This window comes from Somniosus microcephalus, chromosome 5, assembly GCF_052327205.1.
Source record: "Somniosus microcephalus isolate GS21.2 chromosome 5, FLI_Smic_1.0, whole genome shotgun sequence".
NCBI lineage: Eukaryota > Metazoa > Chordata > Chondrichthyes > Squaliformes > Somniosidae > Somniosus > Somniosus microcephalus.
Window position 1 is genome coordinate 223,336,014 of NC_140991.1, and position 21,022 is coordinate 223,357,035.

The 21,022-nt window shown below is 46.1% G+C and overlaps 1 protein-coding gene across 2 annotated transcripts in view; it reads right to left on the reverse strand.

The window, feature by feature from the left end:
- Positions 1 to 21,022, reverse strand: part of adamts16 (ADAM metallopeptidase with thrombospondin type 1 motif, 16) — a 398,089-nt gene that overhangs the window by 215,076 nt on the left and 161,991 nt on the right. For both annotated transcript variants that reach the window (XM_085988720.1, XM_085988721.1), the window contains 2 exons: positions 20,591 to 20,686; positions 10,944 to 11,092 (listed from right to left, as the gene is read on the reverse strand). In XM_085988720.1, the coding sequence (XP_085844846.1) occupies positions 10,944 to 11,092; positions 20,591 to 20,686 (245 nt within the window). The remainder of the gene's footprint in view (positions 1 to 10,943; positions 11,093 to 20,590; positions 20,687 to 21,022) is intronic.

Consider the following 21,022-nt stretch of genomic DNA (forward strand, 5'->3'; position numbering starts at 1 on the left):
ATGTGCCAGCCATTGTTTCACTGCTTCCAGCTCCAACTACTCTCCTTATCCAGCTTTGAAAGTTTCACTGCCATTACTTCAGCTTCCAGCTCAAACTATTTTGATCATCCAGCTTTGAAAAAGTTAGTATCTCTTTTAAAAATAACATAAGATTTACCAAAAACGTTTTATAAGTACTTTCACTTTCATCTTTCAAGGTATGAAAAGGTAGAAATGTTGCCCGGCAGCAGATTGAGAGAGGGACACAGACAGGGCCCAAAAGCCTGGGACTCAATTTAAAATGTTGCCCGGCAGCAGATTCACAGAGGGACACAGAGAGGCCCCAAAGCCTGGGACTCCATTTAAACCGCCCGGCCCAAAACAGCCCTGGCAACGCCGGGCTCCCCCCAGCTAGTATTTAATAATTCGACAGAAAAAGGTGCAGTGCCAGAGGACTGGCGGATAGCTAACGTAATACCGATATTTAAGAAGGGGGAATAGAACATGTCCAGGGAATTATAGACCAGTCAGCTTAACATCGGTGGTAGGAAAAAAATGGAATCCTTACTAAAGGAGAAAATAGAAGAACATCTCGAAACCAAAATATAATAATGATGAATAGTCAACATGGATTTCAAAAGGGAAAGTCCTGCTTGACCAACCTCATTGAATTTTTTGAAGAGGTAACAGAGAGAGTAGACAATGGTAATGCAGTAGATGTAATTTATCTGGATTTTCAAAAGGCCTTCAATAAGGTACCCCATAATAGACAGATGAATAAGGTCAGAGAATGTGGAGTCAGAGGACAAGTAGCAGAATGGGTTGCTGGCTGGCTTCAGGACAGAAAGCAGAGAGTAGGAGTAAAGGGTAGCTATTCACAGTGGCAGAAGGTGGGTAGTGGTGTTCCACAAGGATCAGTGCTGGGACCACAATTTATATTAACGAATTAGACTTTGGAATCAAAAACACAATTTCTAACTTTGCGGATTATACCAAATTGGGGGGGGGGATCGTCAATGAAGACTTTGATTAGAACGTGTGTCACTCAGCTTCACACCATCTATATAACTCTGAGGCTCAGCAGATCTCTGCCTAAAGTTGGAAAAGGCTGTATGAGTCCTGGAGGATCTTAACACCTTATCTCATGCAAAATGAGTCAGCTGTGAATACTGCCTGACCAGTGCACCTTTCCAGGATTGGTTCTGAATGTTCAGAGGAAGAATGCAACAAATTACAGGAGGACATTAGTAAACTTGCAGAATGGGCATATAATTGGCAAATGAAGTTCAACACAGATAAATGTGAGGTATTACATTCTGGTAGGAAGAATAGGGAGTCACTTATTACTTGGAGGGTGCAAGTCTAGGTGGGGTAGAGGAACAAAGGGATCTCTGAGTCCAAATACACAAATCACTAAAAGTTGCGACACAGGTTAGCAAGGCCATAAAAAAGCAAAGCAAGCACTAGGGTTTATTTCTAGATGGATAGAATTGAAACCTGTATTGAACCTTGGTTAGACCACACTTGGAGTACTGCGTACAGTTCTGGTTGCCATATTATAAAAAGGATATAGAGGCAGTGGAGAGGACGCAGAGAAGATTTACAAGGATGATACCAGAAGGGTATACATATTACTGAAGTAATTGGCATTTTTGTTCAATGCTGTTAAAATAAAGATAAAGATGTGGGAGTAACATTTTAGGTTTTGAAAACCCAAAGAAGCTATTTTACATGGTTCCTCCATCAGTCAGAGAGCCATAAGTGAAATGTGTAATGTCAGATCTTACTACAAGGGATCCATTTGATGTGAAGAATACAAGTATAGAACCAGATTAATTGGAAGCAATTTAAGGGGCTGCCTTTAAAGAGGAGATGGTCTGGGTACAGTCGAGGTACATTCCCACGAGGGGGAAAGCTAGCGTAACCAAAGTCAGAGCTCCCTGGATGATAAAAGAGATAGAGAATAAGATGAAGCAGAAAAAGAGCATTTATGACAGATGACAGGTTGAGAATACAAGTGAGAATCAGGCTGAATATAGAAAGTGAAAAAGAAAATAAGAGGGGCAAAGAGAGAGTATGAGAATAGATTGGCAGCTAACATAAAAGGGAATTCAAAAGTCTTCCATAGGCATATAAATGGGTAGTAAGAGGAGGGGAGGGGTTGATTAGGGACCGAAAAGGAGACCTATGCATGGAGGGAGAGTGCATGGCTAAGATACTAAATGAGTACTTTGCATCTGTCTTCACCAAGGAAGAAGATGCTGCCAAAGTGAGTGAAAAAGGAGATAGCGGAGATACTGGATGAGATAAAAATTGATAAAGAGGAGGCACTAGAAAGGCTGTCTGTACTTAAAGTTGATAAGTCACCAGGACCGGATGGGATGCATCCTAGGATGCTGAGGGCCATAATCTTCAAATCTTCCTTAGATACAGGGGTGGTGCCAGAGGATTGGAGAATTGTAAATGTTACATCCTTGTTCAAAAATGTGTGTAAGGATAAACCCAGCAACTACAGGCGAGTCACTTTAACCTCGGTAGTGGGGAAGCTTTAGAAACGATAATCAGGTTTTTGCATCAAAAGCAAAATAAATGTCTGTATTGGAGGAGGCATCTTAACAAAACCAGCCATATGCTGCGAGACGTTTTCTGTGGTAAAAGGAAAGATGCAGAAGAATTCCCTCAGAAGTCCGAGTGGAAGTTCTTTAATCTGTACCTTGCTGTTACGTTTGCTAGACATGTGTTAGTGGGAAGGTTTGGCAGCCACATCGGATTCCTCTTCAGTGTTAGTGTCAACAGAATTACATGTGGTGTGGCACTTGAGACAGCTGTCTTAAGCAATGTAGATGACTGCAGTTAAGGCAGGGAAAGCATTGGCTGAAGGTCGCTTGAAGACTTTGATTAGAACACATGTCACTCAGCTTCACACCATCTATATAACTCTGAGGCTCAGCAGATCTCTGCCTAAAGTTGGAAAAGGCTGTATGAGTTCTGGAGGATCTTAGCACCTTGGCCCAGAAATTCGGGTCTCCATGGGTGAGTACGCACGAGGTACTCACCCGTAGGCCTAATGGAAGTGCCGGTTTCCTGCATGCACTGCGCATGCGCGGGAAACCGGCACTTCCGTTCCTCTGAACGAAGGGGTTCAGAGGTCGAACACGTGCGCAGGAGGGGATGCGCATCGAACTTCGGTCTTTTTTACAGGTTTTCCCGGGAATGTAAGCCTGCAGAATTTAGAAATGTAAAAAGCAGGCGTAAGGCCTGCTTTTTACAAGGTAAGTGGTGAATTAATTAAAATTAAAACATTTTTTCCACAGGTTTATTATTTTTAAATACTTTAAAGCAAGGTAAGTTTATTTTTAGGCCCGTTAGAAAATAAAATTATTTTTTTCAAAATTTAAATTATTGATTAAAATAGTTATTTCATGTAATTTATAGTTTATTTAAAAAATGTGATTTTTTTCTTTAACTTATTTGAAGATTTAGTGTGATTTTGGGGCCGTAGTATTTATAAGTCTTGACAGCACTTCCTGTCAGACTTATGAATGGAGCATTCCCTGCTCCGATTGGCTCCCCATGGCCCACATGATCCCAGGGGATGCATCGAACTAACTGCACCCTTGGGATACGTAAGCACTGCGCGCCGGCAGCTGGACCAGGCCCCGGATCGGAATTCCACGGGGGCCCACAGCACAACAGCCGGCGCGCAAGGTAAGTGCAGGTCGGGGGCTTGCACCCGCGGGAAGCCCCCAACCTGAATTTCTGGGCCAATATCTCATGCAACATGAGTCAGCTGTGAATACTGCCTGACCAGTGCACCTTTCCAGGATTGGTTCCTGCTTAAACTTGCTTACTTAAACCTGAACCTGGAGGATGTGTTTCTAAGGCCTGGTCATGACCAGACTTAACGCCCTGATCAAGACAAATCAAAACCCTTAGGACTAATTCTCAACTTTCCAGACACGTATTAAACTTTGAGTTATTAGATCACTGGAATGTGATTGTAAAAACAAAATTAAAAAAGGTGGACTCAACTTCATCAATACTTCAGTGGACATGTGATGGTTTGAATCAATATCAATATGCCATAATCTATCTATCTATCTATATATATAAATCGGTCGATCTGTCATTCTGTCTGTCATTCTGTCTGTCATCGCGTGTGCGTCTTGCGGGTATGCGCTCGAAAGTTACAGGGCGTACCTACGCGCGCGTTACCTCCAAAGAAAGCTTACGCTTCCGAGACGGTTTTAAGCGTATTTACGTTTCGGCCGGGCTAAAATTGCGCCCGCGGTATCCCAAAAACCTTCAACATTCCGCTCATTAGCATCTCATTATCCGCTCATTAGCGACAGAGTGACCTCGAGCTCGACCAATCGTACGCCGGGTTGCTGGCGTGTGCCGCCGGGCCAATCGGTGCGTGTGTGGCCGGGCTTTATCGTTCTGAACCGAGGTGAGTCGCCGCCATCTTGATTCCAAACTTTTCCTTTCTTTTTCCCGCTTTCTGCGTCTTAAAAAAAAACGTTGCTTTTAAAACACATATTGTTTTTTAAAAAAATGATTTAGAAAGTAATTAACTTATCTAATCTCATTAATTTTCCTACCTTTCCCCGTTTTTCCAGGTAGGCCTAGAAGCCTCGGCGTCTCCTCCGCACCCACGCCCGAGCTAGGCACCTCCCGGCCCCACTCGAAGGCTGGAGGGCCGAGCCTCAGCCCAGCGCCGCTAGGGTGCGCGCGCAGCAGGAGCTGAGACGCACTGTCTCTCTCTGGGTCGGCCGGGGGGCGGAGCTTGCTGAGCGTCAAGCGTTACCCTGGCAACCCCGGCCGGCCGTCTCGCACAGCCGCAATCGGAGGTCTTCACCTCGGGGGGGGGGCCGCGACCCTCGGGAGGGGGGCCGCGCGCGCAGCAGGAGCAGCTGAGACGCGGCGTCTCTCTCTCTCTCTGGCTCGGCCCGGGGGCGGGGCTTGGTCAGCGTCACGGTTACCCTGGCAACCGGGCCCAGCCAGAGAGAGACGCCGCGTCTCAGCTCCTGCTGCGCGCGCAATCGGCGGTCTTCACCGCGGGGGGCGGCGCGCGACCCTCGGGGGGGGGGCCGCGACTCTCGAGGGGGGCCCCCCGCCCTCCCTTCCCCCGCCCCCTTTTTCCCTCCCCCCTCCCTTCCCCCCTCCCTTCCCGCCCTCCCTTCCCCCTCCCTCCCCCTTCCCCTCCCCCCCTCCCCCTCCCCTCCTCCCCCCTCCCCTCCCCTGCCCCCCTCCCCTCCCTTCCCCCCTTCCCCTCCCCTCCCCCCCTCCCCTCCCTCTCTTCCCCCCAGTCGCTCTCTCTCTTCCGCCCAGTCGCTCTCTCTCTTCCCCCCAGTCGCTCTCTCTCTTCCCCCCAGTCGCTCTCTCTCTTCCCCCCAGTCGCTCTCTCTCTCTCTTCCAACAACAACATTCCCTCGAAAAAGCCTCGGCACCGCCGGGCACTTCAGCTAGTATATATATAAATCGGTACTTCTGTCCTTCTGTCTGTCTGTCATCGCCTGTGCGTCTGTCGGGCTATGCGCTCGAAAGTTACAGGGCGTACCTACGCGCGCGTTACCTCCAAAGAAAGCTTACGCTTCCGAGACGGTTTTAAGCGTATTTACGTTTCGGCCGGGCTAAAATCGCGCCCGCGGTATCCCAAAAACCTTCAACATTCCGCTCATTAGCATCTCATTATCCGCTCATTAGCGACAGAGTGACCTCGAGCTCGACCAATCGTACGCCGCGTTGCTGGCGTGTGCCGCCGGGCCAATCGGTGCGTGTGTGGCCGGGCCTTATCGTTCTGAACCAAGGTGAGTCGCCGCCATCTTGATTCCAAACTTTTCCTTTCTTTTTCCCGCTTTCTGCGTCTTAAAAAAAAACGTTGCTTTTAAAACACATATTGTTTTTAAAAAAAATGATTTAGAAAGTAATTAACTTATCTAATCTCATTAATTTTCCTACCTTTCCCCGTTTTTCCAGGTAGGCCTAGAAGCCTCGGCGTCTCCTCCGCACCCACGCCCGAGCTAGGCACCTCCCGGCCCCACTCGAAGGCTGGAGGGCCGAGCCTCAGCCCAGCGCCGCTAGGGTGCGCGCGCAGCAGGAGCTGAGACGCGGCGTCTCTCTCTGGCTCGGCCGGGGGGCGGGGCTTGCTGAGCGTCAAGCGTCACCCTGGCAACCGGCCGTCTCGCACAGCCGCAATCGGCGGTCTTCACCTCGGGGGGGGGGGGCACGACCCTCGGGGGGGCCGCGACCCACGGGGGGGGGGGCCGCGACCCTCGGGGGGGCCCCCCGCCCTCCCTCACCCCCGCGCCCCCCCTCCTCTCCCTCCCCCCCCGCCCCCCCTCCCCTTCCCCCCCTCCCCCCCTTCCCCCCGCCCCCCCTCCCCTTCCCCCCCTCCCCCCTTCCCTTCCTTCCCTTCCCCCCGCCCTCCCTTCCCCCCCCGCCCTCCCTTCCCCCCCTCCCTCCCTCCCCCCCTCCCCTCCCTCCCGTCGCTCTCTCTCTCTCTCTTCCAACAACAACATGCCCTCGAAAAAGCCTCGGCACCGCCGGGCACTTTAGCTAGTACAGTATATAAAGTGTATGGAATTATCTTGTAATCTACTGACAATTATTTTCTAATAAACCTTCAGGAATATCTGCATGAATGATTGTAATAATCTTTAGTTGAACATTACTGGACACTACACTGACTTTAGATTGCTCTAGGTAAACAGCAAAAAGCATTGAACATTCTTAAAAATAGTATTTAACTTAATGTTCCACGGACTGGTTTAGATTACATTACAGATTTTAACTCATGAGTTCAGATGAAGTTTATAAATCGCTGCACTCATGCCTCCCTTGCTGCCATCCTGTCCTCACGCTAAAGTCACTCTTGTACCTCCCTGCTTTCAGATGGTGATTCACCAGGTGAGGAGACGGGCCCTCAAGCTGCCAGTGAGAGTGAAGCTGAAGGCGAGGAGGAAGAGGAAGCCGGACCATCAGCGCCACCCTCAACCGAGGCAGCCCATGCCCATACTGGGGACACGCCTTCCCTGGAGGGCAGCAGGGGGGAATGGTCTGATGAGGGTGAAGCTCCAGGACCCAGCGGGCTGCAGCAATGCGAGTGGGTTAGGGAGGCTCGGGGGCCTTCGCCCCGGAGGGAGAGTAGGCCAGCGAGTCCTGCTGCACTGGACGCAGACAAGGAGCGTGTCCTCGCTGAAATGAGCGCCCAGGCGGAGCAAAGGCACACTGAGCTCATGGCTGCAGTGACAAGGTTGCCCGAATCCATTGAATCACTGGCAAGGAGTGTGGAGCACTTCGCTGTAGCACAGGCGGCTGCTACAAAGTGCTGCAATGCAGTCAGTGGCTGGTCTCATGCAGACGCAGATTGAGGCCACGCGAGCACTGACTGCTGCCACCCTCGCTGGATGCTGGATCAGGCAGATTTCCCCGGGGCGCTCACTGCGCCGCAGCAGGCCAGCAATCTGTGCTCCATCAGATTGCTGCAGATGCTGAAATGCTGCCCCGTGGGAGTGCCAGTGTGTCGGTCGAGCAGGAAGTTGCTGTCCTCTCTCAAGATGACAGCATTCCTGCTGCCACCACTGGCACTTCTCCACTGCAGTTACCACCTGTAGGACAGACTGCTGCCGCCCATGCAGAGTTGCTGCAGTCAGCAGCCAGGCCCTCCAGGCCCAGGCCGTCCATCAAGGGCATCTGCAGTCTCAGTTTCTGACACTCAGCAGCCTTCCCCCAGCCTTGCTCCAGCCACTGGGGTCCCATTACGGAGGAGCTGCAGGGTGGGAAGGGGGCAATTTCGCAAGGGAATGGCAAAAAGTAGGAGGTATGGCAAAATGTTTTTCATTGTTTTATTGAAGGCCGAGGTTCGTTGTCAAATTTTTGTTACTGTTTTGGACATTGTCTCCAGGTTGTGAGAGCCAGTTATGTGAATGACTGCTTTTTTTTGTGTTTCTTTCTATTACTTTGTCATGCGGAAATGAGACACACAGAGTTTGTGAAATAAAGAAGTGTCTGTATTCAAAATGTACATGTTTGGCCTTTGCACTCATTGTTGCCTTGACCGGCTTAGGGGTTGCGGGATGCTTTCATTCAGGTTGTTTGAATGGCAGAAGCCATTCCCTCAGAGAGGGCCTAGAAGCGACTTGCTATGAGCCTTTGACGGACGGCCCTTCCACTTTGTGCCTCCCTCCCGCCTTGGTGCTGCTGATGATCATCCTCCTCATCTTCCTCCTCCTCCTTCTCCTCCTCTGGTGGTGCTCCAATGTCTGGTGGCATTGGCTGGGTCCTGAGGATTGCAAGGTTATGCAGCATGCAGCACACAACAACGAAGTAGGAGACTCGCTCAGGCGAATACTGCAGGGCTCCTCCAGAATGGTCCAGACAGCGGAACCGTTGCTTGAGCATGCCAATTGTGTGCTTAATGATGTTCCTGGTCGCTTGATGGCTCTCGTTGTATCGTAGCTCAGCAGGGGTGCTGGGCGTATAGAGCGGCGTCATCAGCCAGGTGCACAGAGGATATCCCTTGTCCCCAAGAAGCCAACCTCCTGGGTGATGCGGTGCCTGGAAAAGGTCTGCCACAGAAGTCTGGCGCAGGATGAAGGCATCGTGGCTGGTGCCTGGAAAGTGGGCATTGACAGCGAGTATCAGCTGTCTGTGGTCACAGACTAACTGGACGTTTAAGGAATGGAAGTCCTTTCGGTTGCGGAAATCCTCGGCATTCTCTTGCGGCGCCCGCAAAGCCACATGCATGCAGTCAATGGCGCCCTGCACCATGGGGAAGCCCGCTATCCTAGCAAAGCCCGTTGCACGTTCTTGCTGCTTGTCCGGGGTCATGGGGAAAGAGATGTACTCTCATCTCTTTTTAAAGAGGGCATTTGCTACCTGACGGATGCAGCAATGAACCGCGAACTGGGAGATATTGGTGATGTCCCCAGTAGCTGATTGAAATGAGCCGGTGGCATAAAAGTTGCGAGCCGCTGTTATCTTCACTACCACTGACAGAGACATCCTGCTCCTCAGTTGAGGCTGCAGATCTGGCTGAAGCAGGTGGCAGAGCTCAGTGACCACCTCCTTGCTGAATCGCAGCCTTCGCAAGCAGTGCTCCTCAGACATATTAATGTAGGAGAACTGTTGGCGAAAAACTCTGAGAGGGTAAGGTCTCCTGTACCGAGGCCTGTTGGCCCTCCTCCATCTGGCCATGATTGCCACTCTCTCTCTGCGTCTCTGTGCCCTCCAACTGTGATGGAGAAGGACGACGTTCCCATCAATTGCAGCCCCCATAGTATCTGGGCAACCAAAGTTATGAAGGTCAAAAAGCAAAGCAACTACAAAGTTATGGTCAGAAGCCAAAACTACCTTAGACAGCGTTGACTCAATGCAGAAGTCTCTCTTTCGCTCTTTGTCTCTCTCTCTCTCTCAGTACGAGTGGTGCAAAAATGGCTACCACACAAAGGCCAGGAAGAGGCCCCCTTTAAATAGCGCCCCCCCAGCCCCACAGCGACTGGGATGCATTCCAGTCAACCTGTCGTTGGTAGCGCCAGGCGGAAAGGAGGGGGGCGCCACTGAATTTCCGGTCCGGGGCGCCCCAAGGGCGTTGCACTGTCGAATGACGTCCAGATCTGCGTGCGCAGGAGATCGGGCGGTATTGTTTAGCGCCGCCGCAAAATGTCCGGTCAATTTTGCGAGAGGCGCAGGTATCGCCGCGCCCGGCTGCTAGTTGGCTGGTGCCCCACTTAGCGCCCTCTTAAGGCGCTAACGGGTGGCGCTACCAACTGAATTTTTACCCCGTAATATTTTAAAGTAAAATTCCCTGATAAGATCGTAAATTTTCTCTTTTTAGAACTGTTAATGTTGCGATTGACTCACCAACTGTAAATTGCATGTCGGTTCTTTAATAAATCTATATATTTTTTAAATTGTCTCACATAAGACTTCTGTATCAAAAACTCACGAACTCAATATCTGTACACTCTTTGGTAGAGAGTTACAGAATTCTGGGGAGTTTTCCAGACCCTCATAATATCCGGAACGTTACAGTCTAGCTAAACTTATTAAAAGCGCTATCTGGAGGACGGTAACGGGTTGTTTCTTTCCTTTCCTTTAGGGAGAGATAGTCCGGACCTTTAGACCCAATTAAGCGTCTTTAGGATTCGGCTACCTCAAACTTTAGTTGAAAGTGAACTTCTGAGAACACCTGATCCGGGGTAGCCCGAAAGGGGCTAGGACTAGTAAAAATCCCTTCAGCTTCCCTCTTGGGGCGCGACCACTCAATTTCGGCCGCGGGGACGCTAATTTTTTCGGGGCACTAAAAGTAGTGCCCTGGCGAAGCTAGCACCCCAAAGGGGGCGCGACTCAATTTTCCCGTCCTGAATTCCTGAGTTAGGTTGGAGCATTGTTGATCACACCCAGACATTGAGTCCATACTCATTAAACATCATTTAATTTCCTAAAATGACTGGAAAAGGTTTATCAGTTGAAGTTTTTGAAGAAACTAGGGCAACTATATTTCTGGCACCCCTTTTGATTGCCAAGATACTTTACATGCATGCTCTTGCTGAAGTCTAAGACCTGTATTATTTTGTTAATTAAAATGTCAAAAACCTGAAAATTAGTGAATGGTTGCTGGGTAACTGGGAGCGGGATTCAGTTTTAAGCTACAAATGTTTCACTTGTCAGTTTTCACTAGCCTTGCGATGTTGCACCTGTGCTTCATGCAAGACATCAGCGAACCCTTCCTAAGGACAGAGACCCTGATGTTCTGTGTGGGTTCTCCCAAACACCTGCCATAACTCAATTTTCAGCCATTTATGCTATTTCTCCAGGGGTTCCATCGATCTCCTGCTGAACTGACGGCGAGAAATTGGGAGAACCCACTTGGAATTTCCAGGCCACTAAATTCTCAAGAAGCCATGAAAAAGATTAGAAACTGTGAAAACAAACATCGACAATGTCGAGTACTCATTTACCTTGGGTTTGTGCACTGGCGTTCTCTGCTCGTTACTCCTCCTCCGCAGGTCCTTGAACAAGGTGACCACATAGACCAGTTTGACCAGCGACCATTTATAGGTTTTGGTCCTGAATCCCCATGTTTCACACACTGCCCACGACGGCACCACTGTATTACAAAAAAGGTAGAAGAATTGAGAATTGGCTAAATAATTACATACTTAGCATATTTAGTGATACATTCTGTTTTGTCAATTAATGTCTTAACTATGTTAATATTTAATTTGACTAATGTTCTTAAGGGTCACAAATAAAATTAGTTGCAGGTAATTTCCAGGATTAGTCTCTTATCTAACAGTTATTTAATGTACTCAGATTTCCTGCAATTTTCCTCACGGTGAGTCAAAGGATATGGCCTAGAAATTGGATCATGCTGGGTCTAATATGGCTGGCTGGAACTGCACTGTCCGCTGTAATGGTTAGGGCTCCTCTGTATGCTTCCAGGGCATGTGCCTAAAGCAGCCATTAGGCTCCCTATTTGCATATGCAGGGGCCTAATGGCTGTTCAAGTCCCCCTTTGGAAAATCTGACTGCGCATGACCGCCGCATGCACCGTGCATGCTGCGGTGAGTTTCCTCAGGTGCTTGGCAGCTAAACCAGCAGTCCTTAAAAAGGCTGCCATTGGAAAGATAACTTTGATTTTTTTTTAAATTTACCTTATTGTGGAGCCAGGAGGAGCAGGAACCCCCTTCCCCCGGACTTTTAAGGACAATGACTGGTGCCTACAGCCGGTAATAAGAAATGTGGTCGACGGACCAATTTGCCGTGGTCCTGCCATTGGCCTCATTAGTTGCATGCAGCGCGTGTTGCACTGGGATCGTGCCCTAATTTGTTGTCTGGGTGTTATCAACAAAGTCTGAGTGGGTTATGCAGATCACCACCCCCCAGCTCATCCTCCATCATCTTCCCTCACTTCTTTACCATCTCTGCCTTACACATATTCCTATCTGAAAGACGCTACAATTCCCCAAACTCTTGCATCATTGTACCTTCTCGAACTCTGTGGTTGAACACCTCTTGTCTTTCATGACTCACATACTTGACCCTCTCTGCTTGAACCCAATCCCATCCTCTGAATGGTTGCCCCTTTGGTCTCTCTTTTTCACCCTGTTTGTCCCCTCTGTGGCTGAACGCCTCTCACCCTCTCTCTGTCTAACTTCCTTATGCACTCTTTCTGCTTCAGCCCTCTATCTTCCCTTCTTTGATTGAAGTCCCCTTCACCCTCAGGCTGGCTCCAAGCTGTCCACCCTGTCTGTATGATGTTTCTTACCTCCATTTCCACCTGATCTCCCCATCTTCTGCTCTCTGGATGATTCCCTACCCCTCCATCTGGCTTACCGCTCTGTCACTTATTCACCCACCCAATGTATGTGGATGGTGGACAGAACTTTCAACTTTGGTGTGGGTGTAGAATAGGAACATCAAGCGAGGTGTATAACTGGCTGCAAATCCAATATCACCTAGTTTATGCCCCTCGCCGAAGCTGAAAGTTCTGGCAGGTGTGAATTTCTAGCACATCCAGAGTTCGGATCTCTGACCAGAACAAAGTGAAGGAACCTCAGCAGTGATTGATGTTGTGAGGATTTTTTCATGTTCATTTTTTTTGAAGTCAACAATCAAATTGGTAGTACAACAGATCCCACATCTTGAGGTGTTATTGTCAGCATATTGCCATCTCCCTTATTATTATATCCCTTAAAAGTTAGTAATTAGAGTGATTACATTTGTCTGTTAATCTGCACATGTTAACATTTCAAATCATCTGTCCTGTCAAAACAACTTTTGTTTGACTATTAATTTCTGAACAAATACAAACAAACAATAGATTGGTTGGTCTGGCCAGTTACATAAATTAGTCATCACTGTCACAGAAAGAATGAGATTCACTTACGGATACAGCTGTCTGAAGCCACTTATGAATCAATACAATATCAAATATAGAAATATCCCTATTTTGTCACAGTCACTTCATATGTAAAAAGGGAGGAGGGTGTGTAACATAATGTTGATAATCAAATGTAAGAACTGGGATTTTTAAAGAAGTATGCAGTTAGATTTGGAAATGTATTTCAAGGATACAGAATAGAACAATGAGGGGAAACAATGCACTATCTGGAACTGTAAGCTCTTCCCAGTGTCTAAGAGACAAACATGGAGACACACAATGATTTCACACACCTATATACAATATCTAAGTTTGCTATCTGGACACACACCTTATTTGGACATCACCATTTTCTCATGTCTTGAGGAGGCATCTCGGTAAGATTTTCCCATTATTAAACCACCCATCTCATAGTCACACCTGCAGCTGCATGCTTCTGCCACTAGATGGGGCTTCACAATCTTCAATTCCCCAGCTTTCTGGAAATTTTGAGAGGCTGCATTCACTATCATGCTTTTTCTTTAGATAAGTTCTTAAGATAAGTATTGGCTTAAATTTTCAAGTTAACATTTTCTCTTCATTTTAAGGCTCTTGCTGTCTTTAGCCTCCTGCCTCTCCTCTCCCGTTAAAATTTAAGTTCACCCTACCTGATCATGGTGTGGGGCCTTCAGGGACGATCTCTCTTCTAGATGGTGCCCCAAAATGGCTGTCATTTTTAAAGTCATATATTTCTTTTCATTTTTTTTGGTAAATAAAATATACACATTATCGCTCTGCAAATTTCCTGCTAAGGCCAGTTACTCGCACCACTTGCCCCGCTGGAGCACACACACCACACTGACTATCTGCAACTTCCATATCCACTGTACTGACTCTCAAAATCTTGGTCATCTCAGAAGCCATCTAGTTCAGGTTCCACCAGAAACCTTGCTTCTTACCCTCTGTTTCCATCTCCATTCTCTGCAGCTTGCTCGGGCTCAACCAGGTGGTGCACAACCGCACTCTATACCACTTCGGCAAAGTCCACCTGCCCTGTGTCCCATCCTCTGCTTTTATTGACGTGTGACATACCATGCGTAACCTCCTCCCGCTGCTCCAACATTCATGGTATAGCCTTCAGGCATCACATACCCACATGGCAGAATTCTCTTCTTAAAATGCCCCAGCTTGCTTAATTTTGCCCCATCTTTAAAACCTCCTTAAAACCTAACTCTTCAACTTCAACTTCAGTCATCTCCTTTAATCCTAACCCAAACCCAGTTCCTACCTAGTGTTCTCCCCCTTCATGATGTGTTTGAGATGTTTACGTGAAATAATATTTATGTTGGGACACTATGGGCTGAATTTTCCGTGGTGGTAGCGGGCGCGATCGGTGGCAGGTCAGGTGGGTAAGTTATGTTTTGACAGTGGATCGAGAACCTGCTGTCAACTCGCTCCCACATGCCTTTTCCACAGGCACATCTGTCAGCTTGGAGCTGACCTGGCCTGTAGCAGCGGGGGACCCAATTGAAATCATTATGAGGTATTTTACAGGCACTTGAGCCTTTTCCCCCCTACTTTTTAAATTTCCCTGCATAGCCACGGGATTCACACAGCTCGGGAACCACATCTGTCAACCTGAGGCATGAGTTCAGTGGCCATTGCTCCAGCTGATTACTTGACAGTATGGAAAACAAACCAAAATAAAAAAATGTTGATTACATCAGCTAACAGGTTGATGGAGATTCTGTTCTACTTGAAAAGTTACTTGTTAAGTAAAACTGTTATTTTTTGACTGGCCATTCTCGGCTGCTGCCTTCCAACTGAACAGTAATTGCAGTGAATTGATCTGCACTATAAAAATGACGTGTACCATTTAAGTAAATTTTTGTGTTGTTTCTGGTTATCAACAATTTCATTCTCATCTCTCATTCCACTGGTTCAATTTGCTTTCAGTCCCAGAATATGACTAATTGATTTTTTCAGTCTGAGTCTTTAGGGTGAATTTCTACAGAGGTTCTCTCACTTGTCCATTGTTAACTTCAACAGAAGAGCTGCAGAAATCTCAAACACATTGTAAGCACCACTTACACTGTTTGTCAGGGATTCCCCAGCTCTTCCGCTGAACTTGCATAAGATTGTAAATCCACCACTTTACAATTACATTTAAAATCTGCTTAATTTTATGTCTTACCTATACACACACATGCTCACCTTTTATTTGTACCAGTTACTGATACAAAAGTCTATAGATTTGTGACTAAAGCGCCAATAACTTCCCAATTCATGTACTTTTTAAATTATGTTCTTGATCGTATTTGTAGACAGAGACGTATTACTTCATAATTTTATTTAAATGTTTTTGTCACTCATATATAACTTTTATTATACGATTGGACAGTAAAGATTTAATGTTAGATTGCACTTAAAATTTAATGTGGCCTGGGTCCCTTTAAGAATCCCTTGTAAGAATCCCGGCTTAAAATGCGTCATGAGTGACGTCATCAGATCCGCTCCATCTAATTGGGCCGGGTAACGTACTGGGCGGGCTTAACAGGCCCCATTAAGGTAAGTTCATTCTGTACAGCGGGATGGAGCCAGCAGCGGGGTCGTGACCCGCCATGGACACCAGCCGCACCAGACCCGCAAAGGTATGGAAAGTTCCGGCCTCTGTTTTTGTTGTTGCTTTAATATATTACATTTTATTTGTATTCAGTTTTATTCCTCAAAAGAAGCCGGTACATTTATCAATTACCATTTCATGATGCCTCCTTTCCAGAGAAAGCTGTTTCCCCACACTTGGAACCTCTAATAGAAAATGAGTATTTTAGGAAATGCAAGTGGATGGTTGAAAAACCACAAGCTTATTCAGGCTGGGATAAAAATGGAAGCCAAAACTAATTTATTTCTTTTTGGCCCACCTACCACACACACGATAATAACAGAAATATATCATCACCCATATTACTATTTTCTTACTATTTTTTAGTTTAGCAAGAAGAAAACACATTATAAAAACCTTCAGGAACAGAATTTCAGAGGTCTCTAACAGATCCTTTCCACATGTATCACCCACAGCCACAATGTCTCATACATCATCTGTGTTGGCATCATTTCACACTGTCTTTTATTGAAAGCCGAGTTGTGAAATTTCCAAGCTGATATCATGATGTGAAATTTGTATATTGTATCACAGAATAATGCAACATTCATAGAATCATAGAATGATGCAGCACAGAAAGAGGCCATTCGGCCCACCATGCCTGTGCCGGCTCTTTGTTCTGTTTTCTTTTTAAAAAAGAAATAGACAAGAAAAACTATGAAGAAATGCACAAAGGATACCATTTATACTGAATGTTAAGAATAATATGAAAACTTTGTCTGGCTGAAGAGAGAAGTGCGTATTTTGAAACTGATATTCATAAGTTCATGCTGTTTACACAGGCTTTAAAATAATATTAATCACTTTCAATTCTATGCGAAGTGCCATATATGACCAGATGTGGGAGCTGATTTTCACCTTCAAGTATAAGTCAGTTCTAATATGGTTAGAGTCACTTGAATCTCAAATGCAAATGGTACTTAATGTTCTGGTCTAAGCTTGTTTACTCACAACTCCAGGTACAAACTCAGATGGAGCTAGGGATGACACCAATGATAGAAGAAAATTGTGTGCAAGTCAAATTTAAAGGGATGGGGACAATTAAAGAGACTATTGTCACAAAGCAGGAGACAACAATTCAGAAAGCCTCTTTAGAGCATTAAAATGATCTCAGCTCATCAGGCTGAAGAGGCAGGAGATTAAGAAGTGTCAGGCGAAGAAGTTAAATCGATTCCTAGGTGCAGGCATTAATCTGCAGAAAAGTGCAGACCAGCACCCAGCTTCCACATTGATGGCCGCTGACATTGAAATAGTGCTGCATGGGTTGCTTTTGAGGAATGTTGCGCTCTCTGTCACTTCACAGCACCAATCCATAGGTCAGCACTCCAGCATGGCTTCAAGAAGATCCAGCCTAAAGTGTTCCTTCTAGCTCCACATTCAAACCACACGGATTACTGCCGGCCGCCACTCGTCTGTCCCTCTCTCCGATCATAAACGTTGACCACCCCCCACCCCCTGATCGCTGGCACCACCCTCCCTTCTGATCGCATCCTGCCAATCACCCCACTCTCCTGGTAATCCGCCCCCACCCCCACTTCCCGGTCGCTCCCCCGCCCACAGTTGCCTTTGTGGACTTACCCAAGGGCCGCTGCCGATGACGCAGCAACCCGATTTTCGAGGCCTCTTCTCCGGCGAGCTGCCTAGGGACACCCATTAGGTGTCCACAGCTCGCATGTTCGATGATAATGAGGCCCATGGACCAATATTAGGTTCTCCTCGGGCTTATCCATTCAGGCGGAGCAATCACTTCCTGGACTCCCTGCGTGCCCGTTCTTGGCGCAAACAAATTTTTTCCCTGCATGTCTTCCCACCAGGTTTCACTGGACTTGCTGGGGACTCAGTGTTCAGCATGTCTGTGGGCTGAAAGACGGCACAATGCCCTTACCAGCCCCCTTTTTCACAAACAAATACAGCACCCACCTGTTTCAGATGGACGTGCATACACCCACCCCAGCTCAGACTGGAAGATTTAGCAGGGTCCAAAAGCAGCAGGAATCTGGCGGCACTGATTTCCAACGGATTTCCCAACCTTTAATGCTCTGTTAGCACCCCAAGGGCATGTAGATGACTAAAATTGACATTGTATAACATTTCCATTAAAAAAAAATCACCTGGAATGGAACAGAAGTAGAGGTGGGTACTAAATTTTTGTTTGATTGAATCTCAGAATATTTTATAGAGCTGATTCAGAAATTCAAACTGAATGGAGCAATAACCTTAAAAAAGTACTACTGTATTTGTAGGAGTAAAATACCGCCAAGTAAACCTGGGACTATAGACATACGTCATATTTTGATAATCAGCCAACAAGTACTTGGCTCTGCAAAGTGCTTAAAATTTAAACTTGGCATAAATGGTTTACTAATTATACATCTATTTAGCTCATTTGTCTTTTATTTCATGCCAAGAAAAATCACTGCAGCTTTTGAATCCAATTTACCTGTCACTTAAAAATTATAATCTTGTTGCTCTTTGCTAGTATTCTTATAAATAGTGCAAATACAGCAACACCCACTATGATGTTTTGGCAACACTCCATTTTTGAGCATGACATCTACTCTTAAACAGTCTCTCAGGAGAACCTTGATAAATGTACTAAAATACATTAACAATTCTTGTTTTTTTTTAAAAAAATGATTTATTTCCAGACTGATTAATTAAAGTTTTGATACACTTTAAAGAACTACTCAGTTAAATAGATTCGGGTTGTGTTCATAAGTCAACGGTAATATCCACTAAGGATGCCTCCTCTCAGACTCAACCTCTTCTAACTTTGGGGCTTTGGGCCAAAGGGTATGATATTGAAAAACTACATGTTAATTATCTACAAAGAGACAATTACAGCACATTGACATTGACTCATGAAGGTGACACCAGCAACCACCAGACCAATATGTAATTACCAGATAATTCTATGAATGGTCTGTGAAAAACAGAAAACTGGGATGAGCTGTGGGTCAGGGTGCATGTTTTTAAAACCAAGTATGTCCTGTGTGACAAATAGAGCAGCTGTCCAGTTACTGTAGCAGCTGGTGGCTGCACGTTGCTAATATTTTGATAAAATAAATGTTAAAGTTTATTTGTGTCTATTAATAAAAACCTCTCACATCAGATTGTAATTGCACAATGCAAGGGTGTATAAAATAGATAAAAATCCAGCCATAAACAGAAGCTAGATTCAAACAAATTAACAGCATTAGTTAGTTAGAGCTATTTAGACTTCTTTTTTAAACATTCACTTCTGATTTTTAAGCAGATACATAAAAAAGCAGGGGTAAAATTTAACTTTAGCAGGGGCACAAAACAGATGGCAGCAGGTCGGTCGCCAATTATAAATTGGGGTATGACGCTTAAGTTGACTTTTACCCTCAACATTTTTGTAGAGAACTTTAAGGAGTGAAAACAAAAAAGCCATATATATGTGCTGCAGGAATTTCCCTGGCCTCCTTATTACACTCGTGACACTAGAGGCTAAATTTTGTAAGGCTCTGCTCCAAGTGTAGAGCCCTACGGCACAGCGGTCCAGCTCGGAGAATCCAGCATGCTGATCGCCAGACCAAATTCTCCAATCTCCCCACCACCCCGTCCATTGAGGTTCTGTGCATTATGAAATTTATCCTTATGTATCTTTGACTCTTATGCTATATTCATACCACAGCTACTGACCTATGATGGAAACATGGGGGGTGGAATTTGGTGCCTTTGCGCCTCCCGTTAGCGCCCCTGGGTGGCGCAAATGGCTTTGTGACCAGGCGTGGCGCTGACATCGACTCCCGCCATATTCGGTGGGAGGTTTGCGGCGGTGCTATGGCGTTGCGCCTCAATCTCCTTCGCCCGGAGATCATGATGTCATCACCATGCGCATCACCCCAGTAGCGCCCCGGACCCAAATATGACTTCCGCCCCCTGCAGCAGTGCCGGTCGAAAACACCAACAGCTGCAGGAGGCGTGCATCGGGCGGCCGGCCGCTTCGGGGGTGATGATTAAAGGCGAAGTGGCCGAGGTAAGTGCCTTTCCTGGTCCAGTTTTTTCCGCAGATTCCTGCCCACGATCGATCAGCCCAGCACTCTGCTTGAGTGCTGGGCTGATCGCGTGGGATCGCTGCTGCCTTGGTGGTCCAGGAAGGTAGTTTTTAAATTGCAGAGCCTGCAGCGAAGGCCCTTCCCTTTAATGGAGGGAAGGAGCCTTTGAACGCAGCAGTGCTGCACGGCCCAGTGTGCAGTGCTGCTGAAGTCTCCACCCCGCTCTCCGACGTTCGAACCCTAAGAAGGAAGTGGAGCGCTTGATTTAGCGCTCCACTTCGCTCGTGGAGCGCTAAAACTCAATTTCGTGGTCGCCGGTGCTAATTAACGTCCAGGTGATGTTAGTGCCCCAAAACGGTCGATACCGAATTTTTCCCCCATGGGTTCCAGTACGTGCTCCAGCCAGTTTACAATGTCTAGCTGGAAATGCTATTTTCTGCCTAGTAGAGATCTCTGCACATAAATGATCATATCAACACCGATTTATTGTGATTGAGATATAACTCTCCTTTTTACATATTCAACTCAATGAAGAAATGTGGTGAAAGAAAAATTCCATAATCTAATAATTTTGTTTTTAGAAAAAAAATCCTACAAATCAGATTTAATAGTACCAGTTTATTGCAAGTCTTCAAATTAATTAAAACATGAAAACTCATGATCATTTAATACAACTGCAGGAAACCAGAGAAAATGTGAACTAATTTTATTTGTACAGTAAAATAATGCAGTTTGTTTCAAGCTAACTCTGATGAATCTGCATGGGTGTTAATATATTTCCTTATGTGACAGAGCTTTGTATTTCCCCATGTTGAATTTGACCAGAAATGTAGATTGAATTCTATAACCAAGGGTTGTTCATATTGCTGAGTATAAAAATCCTTTGTGATTTCCAAAAACAAAACTATTTTAGTTACTTTTATACCTGCAAAAACACAAACAAAAATACTGACCAACAGGTTTCTTGTAGCCCACATAATAAATTCATGAACAAATACATTTAAAATGGTACATTTCAGAAGCTATTTATCAACTGAAAACAGCAAAGGGTTACCTTACCCTGTCGAGCCCACAAACGGTGCCCTCAGCAGCTGGCATGAATTTTGTTTCACATCTTCGGCCAACTCTATGACACCATAGTGCTTTACAAATGTCCTAAGGGATAAAAAATCAATTCAATTACAAGGTTTTCTATGAGTAGAGAACAATCACTGCTAATGAATTATTGTTTTAAACTTGTGGCTAAGGAGTAACAAATAGATTTTGGTATCAACATAGCCAAAGAACACAAAAAATTTTAGGAACAGGGAAAGGCCATTAGGCCCAATTAAGCCCATCCTTTTTTTCTGGATCAACCCCCCCTCCCTACCTTGTCACCATGTCCCTCAACCATTTCTCTCTGCAGAAATACATCCAATTCTCTCTAAAACCCATGTATACAATCTCCACATTAACTTCAAGACAATATTAAAATAGATCAGCCTAGATGGT